The 24,487-nt window shown below is 28.7% G+C and overlaps 2 protein-coding genes across 5 annotated transcripts; both read right to left on the reverse strand.

Annotated features, from left to right (window-relative positions):
- Positions 1-1,142: 1,142 nt before the first annotated feature.
- Positions 1,143-8,351, reverse strand: LOC132950957 (uncharacterized). 2 transcript variants are annotated; one of them, XM_061022599.1, is made up of 8 exons: positions 8,129-8,348; positions 5,062-5,177; positions 4,796-5,002; positions 4,667-4,730; positions 4,073-4,135; positions 3,194-3,404; positions 3,006-3,112; positions 1,143-1,441 (listed from the first exon to the last, which is right to left on the reverse strand). In XM_061022599.1, exons 1-8 carry the CDS (start codon positions 8,319-8,321, stop codon positions 1,413-1,415), a joined length of 990 nt encoding a protein of 329 aa, XP_060878582.1. In that variant the 5' UTR covers positions 8,322-8,348; the 3' UTR covers positions 1,143-1,412. The 2 variants fall into 2 exon arrangements, with proteins under 2 accessions (XP_060878582.1, XP_060878581.1); XM_061022598.1 differs by having other exon boundaries at positions 1,428-1,548; positions 8,129-8,351.
- Positions 8,352-13,272: 4,921 nt separating this feature from the next.
- LOC132950723 (ATP-binding cassette sub-family B member 6) lies at positions 13,273-20,742 on the reverse strand. 3 transcript variants are annotated; one of them, XM_061022269.1, is made up of 14 exons: positions 20,620-20,742; positions 19,896-20,193; positions 19,614-19,813; positions 19,395-19,539; positions 18,584-18,764; positions 18,341-18,501; positions 18,034-18,271; positions 16,097-16,272; positions 15,814-16,019; positions 14,933-15,319; positions 14,762-14,876; positions 14,550-14,690; positions 14,357-14,478; positions 13,273-14,253 (listed from the first exon to the last, which is right to left on the reverse strand). In XM_061022269.1, the coding sequence occupies exons 2-14, from the start codon at positions 20,181-20,183 to the stop codon at positions 14,091-14,093; spliced, it is 2,523 nt and encodes an 840-aa protein (XP_060878252.1). In that variant the 5' UTR covers positions 20,184-20,193; positions 20,620-20,742; the 3' UTR covers positions 13,273-14,090. The 3 variants fall into 3 exon arrangements, with proteins under 3 accessions (XP_060878252.1, XP_060878251.1, XP_060878250.1); XM_061022268.1 differs by having other exon boundaries at positions 19,896-20,238; positions 20,620-20,708; XM_061022267.1 differs by lacking the exon at positions 20,620-20,742 and having other exon boundaries at positions 19,896-20,594.
- Positions 20,743-24,487: the final 3,745 nt, after the last annotated feature.

Genomic DNA, 24,487 nt, shown 5'->3' on the forward strand with positions numbered 1-24,487 from the left:
GTCAATAAAATCTATTTTTTTAATGGAGGCAAAACAATCAATATAATATCTATATAAAAATTATATCCCTATTTCCCTTGGTTATGCCATAACTTGATGGCACATTTACCGATTCGGCTGATTTTTTTTCTGTTGTATTCTTAATTGACACTTGGCAGGGATAAGGTTTGTATAAAAGAAAATCCACCTGAAAAATAGAAATTCTGGATTGTAAAAATGCAACTGTGGCGCCATTAGTCCAGCAAAAAATAAACTAAATAACATATTTTTGTGTATTGCTATTGGTTATGATTTTATGAATTATGATTAAATATAAACCTGTTTACCTGTATATTATATAATATAGTCAAAACCATCTAACTTAGTAAAAATGTTTTTTTACCGCTGTCCCTGGATATTAGACAACCTGTTAATAAAACATTTGTAATTGCGTACGCACATCGCGGGATCTGCAATCCACCACTTGTGGATATCCTACCTGAAAATATACTGCTCGCATAATTACAAGCGTGTCTTGTGGGTGGCTTTAATTATATTATAGTCAAATGTGTCCTGACTGACCTAACGTAGAACCTGTATAATGATAGTTTGAGGCTTGCAATAATCACTGTACCTTCGTAGTTCGTACCATCATGTAATTGTGCACTGAGAAAGCAAAGCATCTTCCAAAATTTGTATTTTAAATTGGTGCTTGCTAAAGTATTTTGAAATTCAAGATGATCGATGAAAATGTTTTAGTATTGTGAATTCTTATGTTGTTACTTATATGTTTTAGTATTCGAATACTTAACAAGACAGCTACTCACATTATTCTATATACTAATGAAATAGAAATAAATAAAATAGAGAATCAATTTTAAAATGTGAACAACAGCTTTTTCCATGACCACATTAAATTTTTAGAATGAAAAAAATAACTTAAGAATAACAATTTATGAAAATGAAATAGGTATTTCAACTGTCGTCGTTCATGCAAGAAATAAACAATGTATACTTACACAATTTTCCATGTTTCAAAAGGAAAATCATGAGTTGCTTGTTATTCAAACAAATTTATGTTTAAAATTGTTTGATTGCCAACTACTAGGTAATAGAGATCATTGAATCGTTCTCAATTAATTAGTAAATAAAGACAACAGTAATTATAATTTGAACAAAAAACCATTACAATTTATTGAAATACATATTTAAAAACATCAAGATTATCATGAGGTTACAATGTTTGTGTATCACATAAAAAAAAAAACACAAATATATTTTATTAAATAATTTGGATGCTGTAACATTAGTTAGGAATGAATATGGGTAATATATTATATTTAAATACAATTGTAATATTTTCCAAAAAATTATTTATTTTGATCCCATTTTCTAATTTCACCAAACAATTGATCCCATGAATAGTAATCATTTTATAATTTTACAAAATGCCATTTATCAACTGCAACAAACATAAATGTAAAACTAAATAAAATTATTTCATCGAGCTGCAAATCTACAATTTAAAGGTCACGCCATTAGACTTAATGCAGAACCATACATTATCAACTGTAAAAAACCATTGAGATATTAAACAATATTAATCAAGTATTATCTAATACACTAAAAACTAACATTTATAAAAGTAATGAATGTATATATTTATTAAGAAATTTAATGTATTTAATTTTAATAGCCAATGCTTAACATTTATATGTGCAAAATAAACTATATCAATGGAAAACTAACATAGTTTATAAATTAATTTGACCAAAGAAAAAATGTTTAGCTTTCTAAATGTATTTATTTTCAAACTAAATATGGGATATTGTATACAATTATTATGTACGTTAAAAACATAGAATTAGACTAATATATGACTTGCAAAAACATAGTTCCCTTCGATATACAATTTAGGATTTAGTGACCCACTCAAGATTTATTCAAAGTGTTGCGACTAATGCCTCTCCGTGATGATTGATTATCACGTATCAGCAATGGAATAGTTCATAATCAGTGGCCCACCGTGATCATTTTCAATGCTGAATTAAATAATGTTATAATGTCTATAATAAATAAATATTATACAATAATGATGTATGAAAATAGCATGATTGTATTATTTCAAGAACATGATCCACTTCTTGATGATTCTGATGTTCCAACTTAAAATGTTATGGAGATATTTAAGTGTATATGAGAAAAAAATGTGCCACAGGAAAAATTTGAGATTATTGTTCTATATTATAGATCTATAAGTACAAAACAAAAAGTCGTCAAATATATATTTGCAAAGATAATTCCTTTATAAAATTTTCTAATTTAAATACCTGCTATTATTGAAAAAAAAATATAAGACATATTTTGGACCGAGTATATTATTTGATGATTGGCTTACAAATATAGTGGGTATATATAACTATTTGATCCAAATCAACTGCAATTAAATGGTTCAATATGACGAGTAGAAATATGTTAATCAGTTTTTGAAAAAAGAAAGGCAATGGGGTAAAGTTTAAATTGACAAATTGTTTTTAACGGGAAAAATAAAATGTAATATTGGTTGAGTTTTGCTTGGCAACAATCAATCATAATTCATATTCAGATTTGAACCAAGATAATATCCCACCAAATTGTAATTGGGCAAGTGAACTGTCATACCGGGTTTTTGGGATTAAGGTAGAGTAAAAAATGTTTGTTTATTGTCAGGGCTAACCTAACCTTGCAGGGTTAATTATATTATTACTCGATAGTTTAACCCATCCTTGTGATCAAAAGTTAAGTCTCAAAAGTGCACTAATAAATACACAATTGAGTGTATAAAATGCATTTTTAAATTTAAAAGGCAAGGGGCAACCCCTCAAATGTTTCCATATAATTTTAGTTAGTTTGGTATCATTCAATTATATAATAACGCAGGTTTATATATTGTATTAAGAGATAACTATTTTTAGAAAAAAATCATACTGGATCGTTAAGAATAAGAACTTAATTTATTTATTATTAAATTTAATTATTTAATTTACCTTCTGGTAATAATGGGCTAGGCTCAGATAGTGGCAAACTCTCCGATAATATTGCTTGAACTTTTTCGTTATCAATACTAGAAGCATTATTCAATGTCGTGTTCACACTAAAATCAATCATTATATTCAACAACATAGTTATGGAAATATACCATTGAAAAAATTGTTTGTAATAAAAATTTCCTTACCAGGATAAGCCGTCAGTGTTTTCTTTTTGTAATAATGCTTTCCAGTATTCATGAGTATCACTCACTATTTTTAAAGCAAATTCTGCATCTTTGGGTTCACCATTAAACGCAAACTTATTTTCTGGTTTACCATCTGGAATTTTGTAGATCTTTAACCATTCTACAGTGGCTTTTAGTAGACCAGGAAAATGTTTTTCTATGTCTTTAATGTCTAGAAATAAAACCATAATATTATAAAAATTAGCAGGATAGTAGAATTAGTTCATACAAATAATAAATATTTTTTAAAAAAAGGATAAGGTAGGGCTGGTAGTATATGAAATTTAGATACCAGTATCTAGTAACAGTTTACTACCTGTATTACCAGTTATATGGTATTTTCATTAAATTTAGAACAATTTTTCCAACCTATGAAAATGTAATAATCATATTATTAACAAAGATAGTATGGACTGAACACAGTGGCAAAATTGTAATAACAAATAGCAAATTATTACTTAGTTCCCTCCCCCACCATACCAAATTACTGTGACAAAATAGGATCACACACCACACACCCGCCTGCCTTGTTCTGTCCAGTACATACGATCTTAGTTCATGATTCATATTAAAAATAATGGTTTTGTAATGTATGTTACGTCCATATTATGTTGTTTAACACGATACCAAAAATAGATTTTCTGAATATTTATACCCGAATTACCTTTTATATTGGAGTCTGGAGACACATGTTTACATTATTTTCAATAATTACTTTGGCATGGTATTTTCAATAAAAACTGGATACTAGTAGGCAGTATATAGTAATTACCAGTATACCAAAAATACTGCCAGCCCTAAGATAAAGTATTACATTATAATTTATACTAATATAATTACCGTTTACTTCTGGTGCAATTGGATCTTCTACATTAATCACTAGTACCTTCCAATCTGTTTCTCCTGGAAGTTTATCATATTTATAATTAGGTATATAATATATTCTTAAATTATCAGCAGTAATTAAATACCTACATTAAGTATATTTGTATCTTAATTATGATGGTTGTAAAATATAAAATATTAGCATTGATGATCGATGATTTTAATAATAAGTAATTTAAAGATAAAATGCCTTATTGGCTATTTTAGCATCATATAATATTAATACTTTTTAGACACAAAATAAATTCTTGATTATTGTTTTTATTAAATAATAATTAGATATGTCAGAAGTTATAATCTTCCAAAGAAATCGTTTGAAGATGATATCCTATTAGAAATGCATAGGCACTTACACTAGATGCATCTAAAATGTAATAAAAGATTATTTTCTGACATTTCTAGTTTTTTGTTATTTAAATTATAATTACATATAAATATATAATAAGTATAGGAAGACCACAATCCACTTTTAAATAATGTCTAAAATATCTCATTAAATATGAATATAGAATAGGTGTTTGAATGTGTAACATAAATTATAATACTTGCCCTCATCAATCAATGCGACAGTTCCCAATACCTTAACTTTAAGTACTTCACCTCGTTTAGCTACCTTAAAAATAAATAAACATTTTAAACACGATATATAAATGTTTAAAAATCAAGTTTGTAACATACTTTGTACCCAATTTCAAGTACATCTAAGGGATCATTATCCCCCTTGCATCCTGTATGTTCGTCAAGTAATTCAGGGTTTTCCCAAGTTTGAGGCAAGGCACCATAATTCCATATGTAGCCTTTGTGTGGGAACACATTTGGTACAAAACGTAATTTCCCTTTTTTCGTATCTTGAATGATAGGGTTAAGGGCAGATTTTGTATTGATCTAAAAAACTTTTATTTAGTAATTAGTTATTTCTTGGTATTAATAGTAGAAAATCTAACCTCCATTTTGGCATTTGACCATCTAGGTATTTCAACTACCATATTAAATATTTTGCCTGTATTATCAGCCAGCAATGGAATATCGTGGAATGGTGAAACTATTCCTTTTTCATTTTCTGTAATAAAAATTAAACTTATGAAGTTATGACTTATAAACATTCGATACTTTCAATGTGAAGGGAAAACATATTGTATTCAAATAAATTTACCTAAAACTAATACATATATTTATAATATAATCAAACAATATAATCCCGCTTCTGAAACCAAATAAAAATTAATTTTATGTAGACGGCTACATACCAATCTTCATAATAACCAATATTAGCAAAATACTATAGAAAATAGCAAATTCAAGGATAATAGGTATGGTACATAGAAAAAATAAATTACTTATCAGTTTTCCAAAACGGATTCCGGAAAAATAAATCAACAATCGATAACTTAGGATACATCCAAACCGAAATAAATAAATCCTTTTCCGATAATCAATCTATGAGCCTTATAAGCCTACGACTGCACTTAGAAACATAGAATCATATAAAAACAAAACAAAATTTTATGTCATGGAAACCTACTAAATTATATTAAAAATTTTTACGAACTAGATCATTCCAAGTAAAACTAGGCAACACAACTTCCGACACATTTTTTCAAGAAAATGGAATCCCACAAGGATCAAGCCTGTCCACATTATTTTTAGTAGCCATAAACAATATATCTAACACTATAACTGAACCCATCAAATACACTCTTCCCAGACGGCTTAAATATTTTTTACAGAAGCAAACAAACACAATACAAAATCTACTTCAAGAAACCTTAAATAATTTAACAAAATGGTCTTCAGAAACCGGCTTTCAGTTTTCACCAAATAAATCGCAAAGCATCAGTTTTACCAAAAAAAGAAATCAAAAACTACCCACTTTCAAAATAAACAATGTAACGATACCAAACAAAGACACAATCAAAATTCTAGGCGTTACGTTCGACAAAAACTATCATGGATACCACATTTAAAAAACATTAAAAAATAAATATCTCTAAGAACAAACATCATAAAAATACTAGATCATACAACATGGGGATCCAAAAGCAAGCTACTACTTCAATTACATAAAGCACTTATACAGTCAAAGTTAGAATACGGCGCAGAAATTTACCTTTCAGCCAAATACGGATCATTAAAAACAATAGACCCAATACACAATACCAGCTTACTTCTAGCCATCGGCGCCTTTAAATCCAGCCCAGTCGAAAGCATCTATATAATAGCTAGCGAACCCCTACTCTAGATCTGAAGAATACAATTAGCATTACACTTTGCTGCAAGACAAAACAGAAACAACTCCAAAAAACTCATACCCAAACACATCAAACAGATTAACACTAAATACAAATTAGATTTTTCAAATATAATTAAAAACACAATTATGCAAACCTCCCCATGGGCAACCAAAATTAACATAAACACAGAACTTGCAACAAATAAAAAAAAGAAACGGCTCCAGAAATCTTTAAAAATGTATTCTACGACCTTAAAAATAATTTGCCTGGACAAGACATTTATACCGACGCCTCCAAAAGCGAACAAGGAGTAGGAATAGCAATAATATTCGACAAAGAAATAAAAACATATAAACTGCAAGAGAAATGCTCAATCTATACTTTTGAAGCCATTGCCATAATATTAGCTCTTAAACACATAGAAAACTATTCACACCAAAACTTCAACATATTCACCCCTATCCCTAACCTAACCATCAATAGCATCCAAAATATATTCCAAACCAACAATATTGCCACCAACATCATAATTGCCGACACACCAAAATTCATGGAAATGATCTAGCTGACCAACACGCAAAAAAATCTATAACAAAAATATAGCACAATATTAGACACAAAAAAACACATTAAAAAAATCACACAAAATTTATGGCAAAATCACTGGTTAAACCAAAAAACCAAACTACGCGAAATAAAGCAAAACATAAACCCCTGGCCACAATTCCAAATTACAAGAAAAACAGAAATAATAATAAACCGACTGAGAATCGGCCACACCCACCTCACACACGGACACCTCATGAAGAACCAACCACCGACGGAATGCACCTCATGCGGAGTTACTCTCACTGTAAACCACCTGATGACAGGATGCCGATCAAATGAGGAAGAAAGGGAAAAATTCAATTTACAGACGGACCTATATGAAATAATTGGTCCCGACTGTCAACCTGAAAAAGTCATTTCATTCCTCAGTACCACCAAAAAAAAAAAATATATTTAAGTAACATTTAGTCATAAGTCATAAAGTCCCCCCCCCCCCCCCAATTGTAACCAATTGTCACCCAAAAACAAATTAAATGTACAAATGTAACAATGTAGAAACCAATGGCCAATGTCGCCAAAGCTAGAAAAAGAACAATAAAAAAAAAAAAACAATATAAATTATATATTTTGTAATTGATTTGATAAGTACCTTAAAATTGTTGTGCATTTTTCTTAATAATTACCTGTTTTAAAAATAAATTAAGAATGTAATTTTTTTTTATTATAGCCATTAAGACATGATGGTTTGACTACAGTTTTCGCAGTGGTTTCCCGTTGCCTTTTTATAATTTTTATTTTTTAATAATATAAAATAATACATTTTCTTAATAAATGTTTAAGGAATTTGAACTGATTTAGTTACTACCTACTAAATATTTTTTTCTCAACCTACAAAACCGTGAATAAATTTGAATAAAAATCTCTCAAACATACGTCTCAACTCTCAGGTATACAATTATTAATAATATAAAATATATTTTATTATATTATGCACACGAGATCTGTTATATAGGTACACAATTCAACTTCAGGTGGTAATCATTCATAAATACTTATTAGCGGGCAAAGGTCACCATAAAAATGACCTTGAATGTTTGAACATTAAAATAAAAAACGCACAAATGTGTTAAACAACTTTTAAGGCATACAATAACCCTCATCAAATATCGATGGCAAATTCTGGATTTGTACAAGCATTTTCCCTTACAATATAACTTCAAAGTTGACTTACTTATGAACAATTTGTAGTCAATAGTGTTGGGCGAACCTCTCTCTTCGATCTGGTACGTCATTTTGCTATATTCCTTATTTGCTGTCTGGCGAATCGCTGTCAAAGTACAAAGTGGACTGGTTCTTCGGAAATCGCTATGTTGGCGGAATACGGATTGCCGAATTATCCTTTGGACAGCTATTCCGAAAATCATGATTCCCGAATCTTATCAGCGGTGTTCGGCAAGTGGCAACATTTATTCGTGAAAAAACTCGTTGATTTCGACAAAGCGTGTGTCTATTCTCCTTGGTCGCACTTTTGCCGCCAAAACAATGCGTCGAATATTTTAAATGATTAAGTGAATTAACAGTGAACTAATAACTATGTACAATAATATTATTATAACGAAAACAGACAGTCGCAGAATATCAAAAGTGTCCACTGTAGACGAGTTTTAGTTATTTTTTGGAAATGCCGACTTTGTGACCTAAGTTAGGCCTAACCTATAGGGCAAAGTTAAAGCACAGATTATATTAAATTGTATATAATAGTTTTATATAATTTGTGGTTAAAGTATGACAAGTAGCGTCGTCGCTCCCTGCCGGCTCCGTTCGCGAATACAATAGATTCACATAATGTCGATATTTTAACTATTCCGAAAACAGATAACAATATTGGTTGGATCTCAACAAACGCAGTTTTGTCTAAGATCACCGAGTGTGAGGCACTTTATAAACATCATATTCAAATATTATTATATATACTACCTATTTATTTTTTTCCCGAATAATTATCAAATATTATCGATTACCTAAACATTTTTACGATATTAGATTTTCAACCGTAAATAAAGAAATTGTCATCCATCGGCTTTTGATATTTTGTTGTAATTGAAAACGAATAACCATAGGATTATTTGCAAAAACTACATATTAGGATTCCTCAAAAGCCAAAACGAACAATATTAGTTTCCACGGCGTGGCTGGGGTTATGTAGACTATGTCACGACTGTGAAAAATGACAAACAAGAGCGCAAATTTAATTTTAATAAATCGAATCAGTTAATTATTAATAATTTCAAACTTGTCTACCTATAATAATTGTGTCACGTGAGCATCTATATATGACACATTTTAGATACTCAGTAGATAATATAATTAATTCGAATATAGTCAGGGTGGCTCCAGACACACGGAGGAAGTCATAATTTTCAGAAAATGTCAATGATTTTTTTGCTATTTTGTTTTTTAACAGTATAAAATTGTTTAAAAATACAGCCCCTAGCCCCCTGAATATAGTATGAGTATTGGATACATATAGGCGTGCCACGTGCGCAGACTTTCGTGAATGTAGCATACCTACAGAATAAAGCAGCCAAATAAATTTTGAACCGCCAAAATTATTAGTCTACTGTGTTATTGTTACTACAGTGGCTTATTATTTTAGATTCTGAGAGAAGCGGTGAATGTATTGATTTTACAGTGATGTGTGCTTTTTTTTATTTATTTTTTTGTGTCTGTCATCACCTTTTAGGACAGTAAAAATGCTTGGAATTTCTCAGTAGTTTTCAAACGTGACGTGAAAAACGAAAGAAAAATGAAGGAAAAACGGGAATTTTTACGCAAAATCTGTTTTTGAGAAAATCGATTTTGGTTTTTGGTGCAACTCTAAAACAAATAAGCGTAGGTACATGCAATTTTAACTAAATGTTTATATTAGCATTTTCTATACACCATAACATTTTCCAAATATTTTGACTTATTTTGAGCCGTTTACGGACATTTTTTGTTTCCATTTTTTTTAGTTTTTTTTCTATAAATATCAATAAACGTTTATCTGTTGGGTCAAAAAGCTTGGAAATTTAATAGAAAGCTCCTAGGTTATTGTTTCAAAGGTAAATGAAAAAAGGTGGGTAAGTGGATGTCGCTCTTCTGTACAGTAGGTTACAAGTGGGTCACTGTAATGGATGGTGTTAAATTTGCATTCAATGATATAATATCATTGTATAAGAAAAACGATTCTGAGCGAAAACGGTCAGTCAGTCTATGATATTACCAAGAATATTTGATGATATTATTGTGAATAAAGTAATTTATATATAACCTATTTACGTGGAACCTTATTTTTAATTTTCAATCCTTAGCTATAAAAGTTGAACATTTTATCAATTTTTAACTACAAAATAATTATTAAATTATAAATTTGATACATTTTGTCAACATTTGAACTTTAAATACTTATAAAAAAAAATTGTGCCTATGTATTTTTAATATTTTTCATCTGCCTTTGAAACAATAACCTAGGAGCCTCCTATTAAATGTTCACGCTTTTTTACCCAACAAATAAAACTTGATTGATATTTATAGAAAAAAAAACTAAAAAAATTGAAAACTGACAATGTCCGTAAACCGCTTAAAAAGTGTCAAATTATTTTCAAAATTTTATCATGTATAGAAAATGCTAATAAAAACATTTAGTGAAATTTTTAAGTATCTACAGTCATTTTTAAATATTACTGCTATAGCAGAAGTATAAACATCTTCCAAAAATTGTCATTACTGCTATAGAAGTGATATTTTCAATGGTGTCTTATGAGAGGATAGATTGTTGTGACCCCGGACATCTCAGTGGACAGTTGGATACTGTCCTATAGCAGTACTAAAAGCATTACTGCTATATATAGGCGCAAATTGGCTCAATTTTTTGGGGGGACTCAAGCCCCCCTCCCCATAGGCCATTATATTGCTTAGTACCACGGAATATAAAAATTAGTATTAATAACTAGATTTTTAACTGGGGGGACTTGACCGACATTTGGGGGGACTTAGTCAGTAATGAAAATTGACGTACTTAGGATGGTTTTTTCAAAATAATAAAATTCACTGTCCATCAACGTTGATTTAAGTAACATATTGGCTATTGATCTATTTTTAAATAGAAACTTAACCTACCAACAATATCACTACCTATATAAAATAATTAAATGTGATTTGAAGCCAATTTCTTAAAACTCCTAAAATATTAGTTTTTATGGTATAGCCTTACGAAGTTCACGATTTTCGATGTTTTACGCACCCGTACAATGCTTAAGGTTTACCAAGCTTAAGTATAACAAATTAAATTGTTTTTTTGGACCTAGGTAAATCAATGTTTTAAAAATTATGATGCAAAAATAATCCTGACACCCACCCATGGTGGTTTTACATAACAAGTCGAGGGATGTTTTTGATTTTAATTGTTGGAGCGAGCGCAGCGTGCAAGTGACTACGCCAGGTATATATATGAAAATACCAAAAATTTCAATTAGCTATATAACTTTAAAATAAGTCTCACCACCAAATTCAAACTTCTCCAACTAATGATTTCCGGCAATTTATTTTTCAATATCGTTCATAATTCGTTGTAACTTGTAATATAAATACTATTTTAAAAATATTATTCGTGGGTAATTGAAACGTCTAAAATATATTATTAGGTATATACAAGTATGGTGATAAACAAATAATAATAATTCAACTTAACCGGCTACGGTATTAATAATATTTAATAATATCAATATAAATATAGTAAACAATATTCTAGGCTGAAAAATCGTCTCCACTTAGAATCGTTTTTCGTATTCAAATTTGACACTATCCATAACAGTCACCTACTTGTAACCTACTGTTCAGCAGTCACTTCCAATTTTTTTTTTTTATATTGTCCTCCTTTTTTTATTTAAATCCTGATAAACGAGTTTTGCATTAGTACATAATACGTAACTTATAATTCATATTGTAATTTAATTAGCAAAGAAATATAACTTCCCCAACACTGTGTCTAGGGCAGGCATGTCCAACTCAAAGTATCAAGTGGGCCAAATATATTGAATAGTTTACTATTTGGGCCGCACATAAAAATTTAGGAAAAAAATAAATATTTTGTACAAATTTTTCAATTTTATTCTTTATGTTTACGAATACTGCAATTACAACTAAATTAAAAAATGAAAAAAAAATAAACATTAACATTTAAATAAAATATAAATCATACTAATTATTAATGAAAATAGGTGATATATAAATTACAAAAAAAAACATACTAATAATTGTTTTTAGACGATATTTGACATCTCTTTTCTCCCACCAAATTTTCAATTTCGGGAGATATACTATTTTACGAAGCCACTTTTAATACTGCATTTAGATGTGTGTCGGTTAATCTGGATCTAACGGGTGATTTATTACTGTTCATTATTGAAAAAAGTTGCTTACATTGATAATTACAACTAAACAAAGAAATAATTTTACTAGCAAATCTACGAGTTTCTACATATTGTATTGGTACAATATTATAAAAATCAGGAACACCAACCTCATTAAATTTGAATCATTTTGAATCTCGATCAGTAAACATTATCTGTTGTTTTTTATACCCTAATATAAACTCTTTCAGTTGGTCTTGCCTCAAAAACCCTTCATACTGAATCTAAGATAGCTGTGACATGACATTAATATATTTTTATATTTTTTCGTCGATTAATATTGGTAGCCGCGGGCCACAAAAATATGACCCATGGGCCGCATGCGGTCCGCGGGCCGCGTGTTTGACATGCCTGGTCTAGGGGCATCGGCGGGAGAATGCATTGGAATGTCTATTAACGTCTAGTTTCTATAGTTAAGTATGGTATGCGAACAACAACTGAAATAAACCAGAGTATAAAAAAGAGGTTAGAACGGTTAGGTTATAGATACCTACGTTATTGAGTATTTCACGACGTGAAACTGTAGAACTACAGTGAATATGTGAATTGTATAGTCACATTTTCACCATACCTGCGTGCGCAAAAAAAAAAAATTTTGGTGAATAGCTGAGTATAGTTGTGTCCTCCCACTCCCACTCGGCCACAAACCCTAATCTTGAAGAAAACTTAAAATTTCCGAAATTCCCTAAAATCGAAATTTAAATACATCCATAATTAATGGTAAAAACAGGAGCATACTTGGTGAATCAACATTAAACAAATAGTTCATACTTCATAGTAATGTATAAGTTTCAGAATCATAATAATACATTGTATTATAATATAAAACAATATTTTTTCAGTTATTACCATCAATAATTTATTTTGTTAGGAAAAATTACAAATCATTTCCTGCATTTAAACATAATCAGCATACACAAAATAACATAAATTGAGTTTTATTATATACAAATATATTGTAATCTATTGATATTTGATCATCCAATCAATTTAAACACAATAAATACAATGCAGTAAGTACATCCATTAAAATAAGTAATAACATTCTAACGCATATAATATTTGTCAACTATTTATGTGTTATAGGCTCCAAATTTCAAGGGAAAGTTTTTTTGTTCAAATAATTGACTATTTAGTTATTTTAGCTTAGCTATTAGTATTTCTGAGAGCATTAAGTCTTTCTCTATATACAAAGTTTAACAATTAGTATTTAGGTTGCTGTGTACAATTGCCAATTCTACATATTATTTTGGGCTAATAAAACATACATTTAATGATAATAGATTAATGATCTTATAATCTTATAATCTATCCTATCATGGGCATAAACAATAAAATAATCATGGCCAACAATCAAAATGAATTGTGACTCTGGTACAATCACAGAATACATTTTTAAAATTTAAAATTTATTCTGTGGTACAATATGAAAATCAGTTGTACATTTTTAAGATAATAAGTCAATATACAAAATATATATCCTAACACAATAAAATAAAAAAAAATGTATTTAACAACTTATAAAGTACCACTGCATTTAGATTGAAAGTCGGGTACATAGATTGATCATATTAATTAGGATAATAAAAGTAAAACACATGTTTAGAAGTAGTAACATTGAAAGATATTTTTCTAATAAGTAAAAACCAGCCTCTAGCCCATATAGAGAATACTCCAAGTATATCTCAGACTATAACCCTTACATAATGTCCCTAAACCAGTATATCTCATACATAATCTCTAAACATGTGGATGGTGGTAACTTTTTGTACTTGTTGAAGTCTCACTGGTACTTGTTGCTGAAGGTGCTGAATCCTCATTAGAAGGTATATCACTGCTGGATTTACGTTGTTCAGACCACATTTCAGCATACAGGCCGTTTCTTATTATGAGATCATCATGCCTACAAGACATTACATTTAAAATGTCAATAGTTTAATTTGAAAAAAGTAAACAGCAAATTAAAAAAAAAAAAATGATAACACCAAAAGGACACATAGGTTTACCTTCCTCTCTCATATATTTGTCCGTCTTTTAGAACTAGTATTTCGTCAGCATGTATAACAGTTGACAGCCTATGTGCAACAATTATTGTAGTGCGATTAGCACAGACTTGATCTAACGCCGCCTTGAATGTTTTTAAAATTATTAACACCTAGATACTCAAAAATATAATATTCACAAAATGTTAGTGTTTACTTGAATCTGTCTTTCTGTTTTAGTATCTAATGCACTTGTGGCTTCATCCAGCAATACAATGGCAGGTGCCTTAAGTAACGTTCTGGCAATAGCAACTCTTTGTTTTTCTCCTCCACTAAGTTTTAACCCTCTTTCACCAACCTAGAAAATTATCAAGAATATGATTGATATTAAAACAAAACTTGATTACAAGTTAAATAAACAAAACACACTTGTGTATTGTATTGATCTGGGAATTTCATAATTCTGTCATGTATTTCGGCTGCCATTGCAGAATTCATTATTTCCGAGTCATTAGAATCAACTTTTCCATAATTTATGTTAAATCTAATAAATAATTTTAGTTACATTTTTGTATTTATTAAGAGTTTTTTTATTCATACTTAATGCTGTTGTTAAACAAAACAGTGTCTTGCGGAACAACACCGATAGCTTTTCTGAGTGAATTCTGTGTAACCAGTTGTATATTCTGGTCATCGATAATGATAGATCCTGAATCTACATCGAAAAACCTAAACAACAGTCTCACAATAGTTGATTTTCCGCTACCTGATGGACCAACCAATGCTAATGTCTTGCCCGGTTCAACCACAAACGAAATATTTTGTAAGACTATTCTTTCGGGTTGATAAGAAAATGTTACATTGCGGAATTCCACTTGTCCATTTTTCAACACCAAGTCTTTAGCATCAGGAACATCACTTACATCTGGTGTTATATTCATCAAATCAAACATATTTTCCATGTCAATAAAGTTCTTCTGAATTGCTCTATTGAAAATGATTTAATATTCACTTATTATACACATTATTTTAATATTTTAGTTGATTTTTAGAAGATGTCTCACCCACATGTTTTGTATCAGTCCTATCAGTACAACAGCAAATTTGAGTTAGTAGATCCAATTTTTTGTCAACTTTAATATTACAATGAATTAACCTATTACTAAACTTGAAGGTAAGAAACTTTATTTGCGATTACACATTGGTTTCTTTACAATATTTTAATTTTCAACCAAGCGAGGAGTATGTAAAATTAAAAAATTAAAAAATATTCATTACTTTTTTAAAAATTCAAATATTGTAAAAAAACAAACACAGATAATGTTTCTTACTTTCAAGTTAAATAATCTGTTAACTCATTGTAATTATTAAAGTTGACACAAAATTAGTTTTGCTGAACTCAAATTGTCTGTTGTACGTTTGTAGGACTAAGACAAAACATATGGGTGAGATGTTACCTTAATACCATATTTGTTTTATACCTGTAAAATGTCCCAAAATAGTTTAGTGGTCCATACAATTGAATGATGTACACAGTGAATAGAACATAATCACCTACTGTTAACTCTTTAAGATCAACAACAAAATGAACACTGAGCAATGATCCAGCTAACAATCCTATACATACAATCAAATTTTGAACGGTGTTGAGAATAGCCAATGATACTTGCGTTTTAAACTCTTCGTGCTAAAAAAATTAAATAAATATGTGTTGAATTAATTATTAAACTTAAGGTTTTTTAAAAAAAATTCCAATAATTTTACTTGATATTCCATTATTGCATCTTTATAGGCTTTAACTTCATATTCTTCCGCACCATAGTACTTAACTGTTTCAAAATTCAACATAGAATCAACACTACGAGCTTCCATATTGTTATCTGCTATATTCATCCGACGTTGAAATTTTGTTCTCCATTCTGTTATGATGATTGTCAAAGCTAAACATTTGACGACAAAAAAATAAAATAATGATAATGCATTACCAAATACAGTATTATATTTTTATTAGATTGTTATTACCTTCAGAAGAACTAAAAATATAAGCTCAATATAAACATTGGATATAATTCACTTTTAGCGTTATGAATAATTATTAATTACTTTAGTCTTTAGACCTTATACTATAGTAAATTCAGAAAAATTAGAACTGCACAACTAGCAAAGAAAACAGGTATTTTATATTTATGAATGTTCAATCTTTTATATAAATTAACTTGTTTTGTTTTCCTTGACGCATTTAAAAACTACTAGGAATTTATCACTTTTTACCCCCCAAAGTGCCCAACTAGATTCACCAGAAAAGATATGTTAAAGTTAAAATTCAGAGAATTTTTACTGCTGGTGAATATTTTCTTACAACTGTTTAAATTTAGAAAAATACTCAAGAAAATGGCCAAACTATAACTTATTCTCTATGGATAATCAATTTTTGTCTGTTACAATTTTATCTTAAAAAGCGCTTGGGTTTTTATTGAACTTAATAAATAAATATAATCTTTTTTATACATAATTCAATTATTATAAAAATTGCATATTAATAAACATTTAACACTAATGAAAGTTGAAACTGTAGTTTAACTGAACATTTTCCATAATCATACAATATTATTAGTTGTTACGGCATTTTGAAATATTGTATGAAGTAGGTAAGTTCGAAATTCTTAAGGATATCAAAATATGTACGGAAAAGTCCTGGAATTCTCTAGGAATTCTTAAGTCCGTGGATTCTTTAGGAAATCCAGGAATTTTTTAGGAAGTCTTTAACACAGGAATTCTGGCTTGTAAAATAATAATTTGTGAATGACTCTTATGAAAATATTATTTTGAACACAAACCATCGGTTAACAAAAATATGAAAACATTAATTCACCACTGGGAGCATGACAATTGTGGCTTTAATTTTGCCGGTTTAAAAATATAAGTTCTAAGATTATGAAATTTTAGGCTGACTAAATTATTTATTGAATAGGTAGTGTTAAGATTTTAGATCCTAATAAATGTATTGATTTTACAATGATGTGTTTTTTTTTTTTATTTATTTCTTTTTTAATGTCTGAAAACAATTTTTATTGTCGAAAAATACTCAGATTATCAACTAATTTTTTTTTTAATAATTAACATGTTATCTACTTCATTCTAATATATTAATAATTAACTAATTTTATAATTGAACTTTGAAAATTGGCCTTTTTAGTGTTCTACCTTGTATGATGATGACCTAGTTAAATTAAAAATATATATATATTTAATTAATATGATATAATAGGAAAAAATTGACCAATGACGCAAAAAAATCTTAAGTATAATGGTTAAAGACCCTCACACACTACAGCGGTGGCGGTGACAGAAGCATGAGTACGACAAAATGACAATTTTACAGCCACCGGTATGATTATGATTATATTTAATATTATAGAAAAAAATGTTTATTTGCAGCTGTTCAATATTAAATTTCTCTAAATTTGCCTTCCATTAAATCATTTTTTTTTTATCTTGTTTTAACTAAATAAATAATAACTACCTACTAACCTACTAATAAATTCACAAAGAGTACCTACAAGTTACAACTATATTTAATAATTTGTCATACACTTATACTTAATAGTCTGGAGCGCATTAAAATTTATATAATTGTAGAGAATTTTTTTCTCAGTATCCTTAAATATAACTGATATTATTGAATGCAAAATAATTTTTACCTATATACAAAACCATTGTAATGAAAACCACAGTTCCCATCATCCAATTGAAATATGATAGGAAAAATATAACTGCTACAATGATGTCAATTATGGTAGGTCCAATACTAAAAAGTAAAAATGACAACAAACTGTTGGTCGAGTCTGTTCCACGGTCCATAATTCTTAAAACTTCACCAGTTTTACGGCTCAAATGCCATTTCAAACTTAAATTATGTAAATGACGGAATAGTGATACCTAAGTTAAAATATTTTAATTGGTACAGTTAATATATTTTTACCTTATATAGAATTAATGAAAACTCACTTCGACTTCACGTTTAGTATATTGTTGTACTCTAATCCATAGGTAACTTCTTAAGTTATTCAAGAAACCCATTCCAAGACCTCCTTGTAAAAACTTGATACCAATATAGGTAAAAATCAAATCCCAACGAAAAACAAGAGGAATAGCAGTTAAGCTGTCGACTAAGAATAAAATCAATTATTAGTTTATGCTGTTTATAATTATTAAAGGATCAATCAAAAGATTAAATCAAAAATTAAATACCAATTTTTGCACTGTAAAGTGGAACATATACATTGGCTACTCTTCCAGCAATTACCAAAATAATACAAGCAACTACTCTTAGTTGTAAAGCCACACTCTTTTTTGGCCATATGAAAGGTGCTATCATTTTGACTTTTCGAATCATATTCTTCCATGTTGAGGTTTCTTCCACTCGATCAGACTAAAAAATTATAACCATTCAATATTATTTCTGTATAAATATAAAATAATGACAATAAAAATACAATAACCAAAAAAGGTCTTGAATGATACATTTTTAATTCACATTTAAATAATACAAGTCTATAAAAAAAATTAACAAAAATAAAAATTTATCTAAGTATTTATAAACAGTACATACAAGTATTGCAGTACAAATGACATTGAAGTAGGTATAATTTTACCTATGACATATTTTGTTTTCATATGCCATAGACACTTCACATAGATAACACGTCATAATAACCAACATTGAAAAACTAATCTTATAAAATATTACCTATGTATTTATAATAATGTATTATTATTATTATTATGAAAAGAATATTTAGTGGATGGAGATTGGAGACTACCAAAACTACAATTCTACAAATCAGGGTCCAAGAAAACGCAAGTGACAATGGGGTTGTCTGGCATTATTTTTAAACCTGGTTATATTTTGAAATATAGCATCTATGATTTTCCATTCTGCTAATGCTACCCATTGGTAGGCAAAAATTATAAGTCTTAAATGGGGAACACATTTTTTTTAAATTATAAATTATAATAAGTATCTTGAAATATATAATTAAATTAAACAATAAAAACTTACATCTAAAAACAAATCTGTTGAGTTGTGTAGGCTAAAGTAATCTCTTGCAGTCATTATTCCAGGTGCTTTTACACCCAAGATCAATAACAAGAAGCTTAAAATATAATTTCCAACGAATAAACCGAATTCAATTTGACCATTTAAACTATAAATAAATTATTAATAATGGGTATAAGAATATAATTTAATAAAAATCCATAGACAAAATTATTAACTGACTTATTTAATTTAGGCCACCAATCATCCCTCTTTATGGTAATGAATGCCACATTTTCAGCAAGGAACACCAATACCCAGAAAATGAGTAAGACTAGACCATGTCCACGGGCTGGCATTGATGGTAAGAGACTGTTTCTTTCCATTAGTATGAGTTTTGCCGATAATGGAAATACAAAAACCATAACAAGCATATATACTGCCTAAAAAATTAATAATATATCATAACATGTAGCAAAGTTAAGTCAGGTGGGTGTCACATTCAATTTCTTAATATGTACTTACTTGATAACCGTACACAACACCATGTTGAATAATGTGAATGTCGAGGAAAAACTTAGCCACTGCCAATAAGGGAAGAAGAAATGTAATGATTATCTGAACATAGTATAGCCTGGATTGGGGAATTGCAGCCTGTGATAGAGGCGTGCTGTATTTCCTGTACATTGAGCATTGGGCTGTGCCGAATAGTATCATGTACACAGCTAATGAACCAGCAACTGTGGTTTCCACAAAACATTCTGATGTCTTGTTGACCCATAGATCAATCGATGAACCGTTTGGACAAAACATTTTCAACCAACTTGTATCCATAAATTATTATAAAAGTACAATTAAACACGAGTAACTATAAAACAGTTTACATTAAAGGTTTACATAATATTGCCACATTGATAACATTTGTATAAATACAACGTGAAAGTCAAATATAAGTTGTTATATAAACATCTATAAAAAGTATTTGATTAATTAGAATTGGAAAACATAAAAATTCCGGTTGAAAATAAAAAAATTGTATGCACTGAAGAATAAAATTTATAATTATTTATAGCAAATTGTAGTCCCGAACATAAAATATTAATTTAGGGAATTTTATTTATTATTGCAAATAATTATAAAGGTAAATAAAACCGACATCCAAATTTTCAACCTGAATCGGTATTGGAATTGTATGAGAGGTCTGATACAAATTTGATGAATAAAAGAAATTCACTAAAATGAAACTTACTATGTATATTCAAATTTGAAGATGTTTAATCGGTACCTACCTACTTAAAACTAAAAACTAAAAAAAAAATTAGGTACATTTTTTTTTTTGTTTTATGAATCATCATTATTTATTATCATTTATCATACTACCATTATCATTATCATTTATCATACTACCGTTATCATTATTTATTATCATATAACATCATTATCATCATTATTATACAAATTTAAATGCACTGTGACTGATTTAGGTTTAAATTGCAACGATGGTAGATCTATTTACAGCTATATGCCTATATGTGATTAAAAGTCACTACGACACTACAAACAGTATCAAGGTGGATTATAAATGTACCTATGCACATTGGCCACATTGCAAGGTACCACCAGGTAATACATATTACATACCTACATATAACATAATATAATATACACTATACATATAATATGTATTATAATATTACCTTGACACATTGAAATTAAACTGTTTATTGTACATATTTGTGCACTATGCCACCAGTCACTCTACACACCAGTCAGCCACCCTATGTCGGTTACCGTTATATTGTTATCTATCCCTAGTAGGTATCTCAATGTTATACAATATAAGCGAAAGTGAATTTTAGACCTAGGATGTAGAAATGGTCTGGATTGGATCATTAAAATTGGTCTTAAAATGGGGATCAGTAGTGTATTGGTACGGGTACGCGGGTATACGCCGTATACCCATCAGAAGATTTTCGATTTTCAGCGTATACCCAATGTAAAATCTTATTTTACGGGTATACGCTTCCAAAATAACCAGAAAACCAAATAAGATTTAAAATTTATTTAATAGTTCATATAGGAAAAAAACGTTATTCGTATTAATGAATTATTTATCAATTGAAGTAGGTATTGAATATAAGTTATATAACAATATGCGTTGTGTTTAATGTATTTTAAGACTTTAAGTTCAATTTAGTAAACCCAAAATTGAATACAAAAAATCTTTGTGGAAAATTCTATAGATTGTACCTATAATAATAATGTTATTATTATTTTAATTTTTTTGACATTCGAGTTGATTTTGTTTTATTTTCTATTGTTACATTATACAAAAATTAATAAAATAATGTTAAAAACTATATACTAATTGAACTGCAATAACGTTATATAATATATACGATGATATAATTTAATCGTTTAGGTTACATACATATTTTATTGGTGCGTATACCCATAAATATATTTACCAATACACCACTGATGGGGATTAAGATTAAAGCTAAAGAAAAAATGTCTAAATATTTAACTTTACCGGGCTATTAAATTTTGAGTTAAATTGGACTTAAAATTTGAATTTTAAATCTTCCGAATTGAACAAAAATTTGATAATTAAGTCGGCCAATTTAAATCACCCATGACAAGAGTGAAGAGGTGTGCACACAAGGGGAGTTAGTATATATTATTATTACTATTAGATAGTAGAGAATATTTATAATTGATACTTGAAACATTATCTTGGAATATAGATATACCTAACTGGATAAATAACAAATACGAAACTATAGAGAGTACCTATATGGGTACTTGAATACTATACAGGTACTATAAAATTGTATAGTTAATATTTTTCGTACTCATTAAACTATTACTTATTTTTAATGCTTAAATAAATCTTTATAGGATTATTAAATAGTCAAGATATATTATATTAGCCATTAGGTAAGGCCTAAATTGTACAGTTTATGTTTTGCACATTTTCAAAAACTTCCAACATGAATTGTATTAGCATATTATAATAATTATAGAACATACATTTTATATTATGTTAGTATGTTAAATAAATTGTCTATTCTTAAATTGTGTGACTGTAGCTCAATATTGCAAATGTGTATGGTGTATCCCTCAACAGTCGACACTATAATACCTTAACCCAATATTTACCTACCGGCTATCTATTGTTATAAATTAGTAAACTACTATCATTGTTATATTATTCTTAATTCCTAATCATCATCAATGATGGTTATATAGGTACCTACATTTATAACATTCCATCAAATTGTACCTATATAATTAATATTATATAATCGCTAGCCGCTGGGGTTATAATTAATAAAATAATAATGATAATTCGATAGTTTAGCTTGAAAATTGCTGATTATTTAATCCAAACAAATGTTTCCAGATACTCCACCAACATTAATAACAATGGTCTTTCCGGTTTTATATATTCAAGAAAAAAATCAGATACAGAATTGCGTAAGCAGTGGCGTAACCAGAATTTTTTCAGGAGGGAGGGAGGGGTTGACAATACATTTTTGTAAAATTTTATATGAAAATGATTTATCAATGACAATTTCGTTATTATTTATCTGGGGTGGGGGTCCCCTTACTCCCCCTTGGTTACGCCACAGTGCAGAAGCAACTAATGATAACACTAACATATTCATCACCATGTATTTATAGTATTTTATCCTAATTAATTTAATACTTTTTACCAAAGGCATTATCCCTTTTTGATTATTTTCCATAAAATAATTTTCAACTATAATATGTTTACATCATCATAGTTTATTTTTTTAAATTTAATTTTATGAACATTAATAAATTGTATAATAATTGTGTACATAATTTTTACATCAATCGTTGAGACGTTAGGTATTAATTGGAAAATAGTAGGTACTTACTCATTACCTACTGCTGATATTTATTTAAAACGAGGTTTAAAAATAATTATTTTATTTAAAAGATTGTTTTAAAAAGTAAAAATACTTTTGTCACTCGATTGATCGTACCATTTATACGTGGAAAAGCTTAATATGTTGTTTTATAGTTAAATCGTCAAATCGATACCAAAATATTTTGTTTTTAGAAATTTTCGGTTATCCCTACCACATTTTTTAACTGATAAATATTTGATATTTTAAATATTTCAACGGAGTAATATATACCGTAATAGGTAAAAAGATAAAATATTGACCTAACCTAACCCTATAGTTAGTAATGTTTTATAATATTATGTTAAAGCTTGATTACAATTTAAAATATACATTTTTTATTTAATTGTTCACAGTTTTTTTTAGTTTTATTTTATTTTATTGAAAAATATATTTACAATCTAATATGCAGTGCAATAAGTTTAATGAGTAAATTTGATAATTAATGGTTATTGACAGGAAGTTAGCATTTATGGGCAGGCCACTCAGCAGTGCCACCCGACTACGTTTTTATTTGAATCGCCATTATTGAGGTTCAGTGATTCAACCAATTTACCTATATATCTACAACATATGTAGGTATATAATATAATAATATATAAGATAGTTGAAGACATCATTGTTGAATAATAAATTATTTCAAAAATGAATTACAGTTATAAGGCGTTGCTTTTTTCCACTGTATAATAGGTATTGTGCTTTAAATAAAATGTTTTTATTGTTAAATCGCGTGAGACGCATCAATTTGTTCAAGGCTACTCAGGCTAGTGTTGTATCTGTGCCAATGTATCTAGGTAGTTAATTATATGGTTAATAGTTACTGTTTGGAGGTGTAGAATCTAAATTTTTTAAATTTTTTTGCAATTCTACGTTCCGTGAACTAACTAACTAATGTATTTTTGTTTTTCAACGTAGGTACTTACCCGTTATTCATTATGTATAAATGTATACTATATTAACCTTTATTTTTTCTTATGAACCACTAATGTGGGGGGGGGAACTGCGTAAGCATTACTTCCCCGACATTACTAGCCCTCAATAATTAGGTATCTACACTCTAGTACTCTTCAGATTTAAATATTGTAAATACTATTATTATTCTATAGGATTAGGTTACGTTATTTTCATCAAAGCGTCAAAGAAAAGGACAACATAACATCGTCTACAGGCATAAACATT

The sequence above is a fragment of the Metopolophium dirhodum genome, chromosome 8 (assembly GCF_019925205.1).
Source record: "Metopolophium dirhodum isolate CAU chromosome 8, ASM1992520v1, whole genome shotgun sequence".
NCBI lineage: Eukaryota > Metazoa > Arthropoda > Insecta > Hemiptera > Aphididae > Metopolophium > Metopolophium dirhodum.

What these genes read in the sequence shown, in the direction of transcription:
- LOC132950957 (XM_061022598.1), bottom strand. Translation starts at nt 8,321, where the DNA reads ATGATTTTCGGAATAGCTGTCCAAAGGATAATTCGGCAATCCGTATTC. An exon ending in GGTCAAATGCCAAAATGGAG is followed by an intron (nt 5,003 to 5,061) that starts GTTAGATTTTCT and finishes AAAGTTTTTTAG; the next exon opens with ATCAATACAAAATCTGCCCT. An exon ending in TAGCCCATTATTACCAGAAG is followed by an intron (nt 1,549 to 3,005) that starts GTAAATTAAATA and finishes GGTTTTTTACAG; the next exon opens with TTGATAATGTATGGTTCTGC.
- LOC132950723 (XM_061022268.1), bottom strand. Translation starts at nt 20,204, where the DNA reads ATGGATACAAGTTGGTTGAAAATGTTTTGTCCAAACGGTTCATCGATT. An exon ending in ACTTTACAGTGCAAAAATTG is followed by an intron (nt 18,502 to 18,583) that starts GTATTTAATTTT and finishes TTTTATTCTTAG; the next exon opens with TCGACAGCTTAACTGCTATT. An exon ending in TATTTTGGGACATTTTACAG is followed by an intron (nt 15,320 to 15,813) that starts GTATAAAACAAA and finishes CATTTTCAATAG; the next exon opens with AGCAATTCAGAAGAACTTTA.